The sequence below is a fragment of the Galeopterus variegatus genome, unplaced genomic scaffold (genome assembly GCF_000696425.1).
Source record: "Galeopterus variegatus unplaced genomic scaffold, G_variegatus-3.0.2 Scaffold6852, whole genome shotgun sequence".
Classification (NCBI taxonomy): domain Eukaryota; kingdom Metazoa; phylum Chordata; class Mammalia; order Dermoptera; family Cynocephalidae; genus Galeopterus; species Galeopterus variegatus.
Genome location: NW_007732963.1, coordinates 41,639 through 43,118, shown reverse-complemented (window position 1 = coordinate 43,118; position 1,480 = coordinate 41,639). Strand labels below are relative to the sequence as shown.

General features: G+C 43.6%; 1 protein-coding gene across 1 annotated transcript; it reads right to left on the bottom strand.

Annotated features, from left to right (window-relative positions):
- Window positions 1-251: 251 nt before the first annotated feature.
- Window positions 252-1,199, bottom strand: LOC103606798 (olfactory receptor 4E1). The gene has a single exon (XM_008591342.1). The coding sequence runs from the start codon at window positions 1,197-1,199 to the stop codon at window positions 252-254; it is 948 nt and encodes a 315-aa protein (XP_008589564.1).
- Between the last annotated feature and the right edge of the window lie 281 nt (window positions 1,200-1,480).

Genomic DNA, 1,480 nt, shown 5'->3' with positions numbered 1-1,480 from the left:
TCACGTGTAAACAAGCATAATAATACCTACCTCCCAGGGCTGTTGCAAGAATTAAGTGAATGCACAGTGCCTAGAACAATTTCCAGCATATAGAAGACAGATATTAATAATCATAGCTATTGCTATAATTGTCAGATATAGGGCCAGAGGATAACTTTATAAGTCATATAATCTAATAAATACGGCATGTAACTCATTCTTTGCAAGGCATTTCTTTGATTGGCAGCACCAAGCATCCTACCCTTAGGTTTTCATTTTTTCTCTTTTTTCTCCTTCCTCCCCATTAACTTGTTTAAGGCATTCTTCATTTCTTCATTCCTAAGGGTGTAGATGATGGGGTTCAGCAGGGGGGTGACAGCAGTGAAAAACACAGACACCACCTTGTCCTCTGGGAGGCTAGTGGATGGGCGGGAATAGATGAAGATGCAGTGTCCCAGGAACAGTGTGACTACGGTGAGGTGGGCTGCACAGGTGGACAGGGCCTTCCACCTGCCCTCGGAGATCTGCTGCCTCAGACTCACCAGGATGACTGTGTAGGACACCACAAGGACCACAAAACAGACCACAGAGATGAGCCCACTATTGGAGACAATGAGGATCTCAATGATGTGGGTATCGGTGCAGGCCAGTTTGATCACCTGAGGTACATCACAGAAGAAGTTGTCAATTTCATCAGGACCACAGTAGGGCAGCTTGATGCTGAGGGAGGTCAGGGCTATGGAGTGGATGGTCCCTCCTATCCAGAGGGCCACAGCTAGGAGTGCACATACCTTCCAGTTCATCACTGTCATGTACTGCAGGGGTTTACAAATAGCCACATACCGGTCATAGGCCATGACGGTGAGGAGGAAGATCTCTGTGCAGGCAAAGAGGTGCAGGAAGAACATCTGGGTCACACAGGCATCAAAGGAGACAAGCTTCTCCTCTGACAAGGTGTCTATCAACATCTTGGGGACAGTGACAGTGGAGTGGCAGACATCGATAAAGGACAGGTTGCTGAGGAAGAAGTACATGGGGGTATGGAGCTGGCGATCATAGATAATAGTTATGACAACAAGGATGTTCCCAATCAGTGTCAGGATGTAGAAAATGAGAAATGTGAAAAACACAGCCACCTGTGCCTTCTGATTTACAGATAAACCTCTAAGCCGAAAATATGACACTAAAGAAGTTTGATTGGGTAGGACAGCCTCTTCCATTCTCTTTGTTGGACACTCCTGTTAAGAGTTAGAAAAAAACCCTGAACTATAACAGATAATATCTGCATCAATCATTTTGTCACTTAATTTCTTGTGTGTTTATTACTTTTCTCCCCATCTAGAATTTATGGTCAAATATTTCATATTTCTTTTTAAAATTCTCATTCAGTATCTTAAATTATGCTAGACTCCTAGTTGATGCTAAGCACACACTTTGGAATAAGAAAACAGAGAATCTTGATTCACTAAGAGATAAAACAACTTGGGAGAGGGAAAGGGAG

Coding starts and splice junctions, on each gene's coding strand:
- LOC103606798 (XM_008591342.1), bottom strand. CDS start 1,199: ATGGAAGAGGCTGTCCTACCCAATCAAACTTCTTTAGTGTCATATTTT.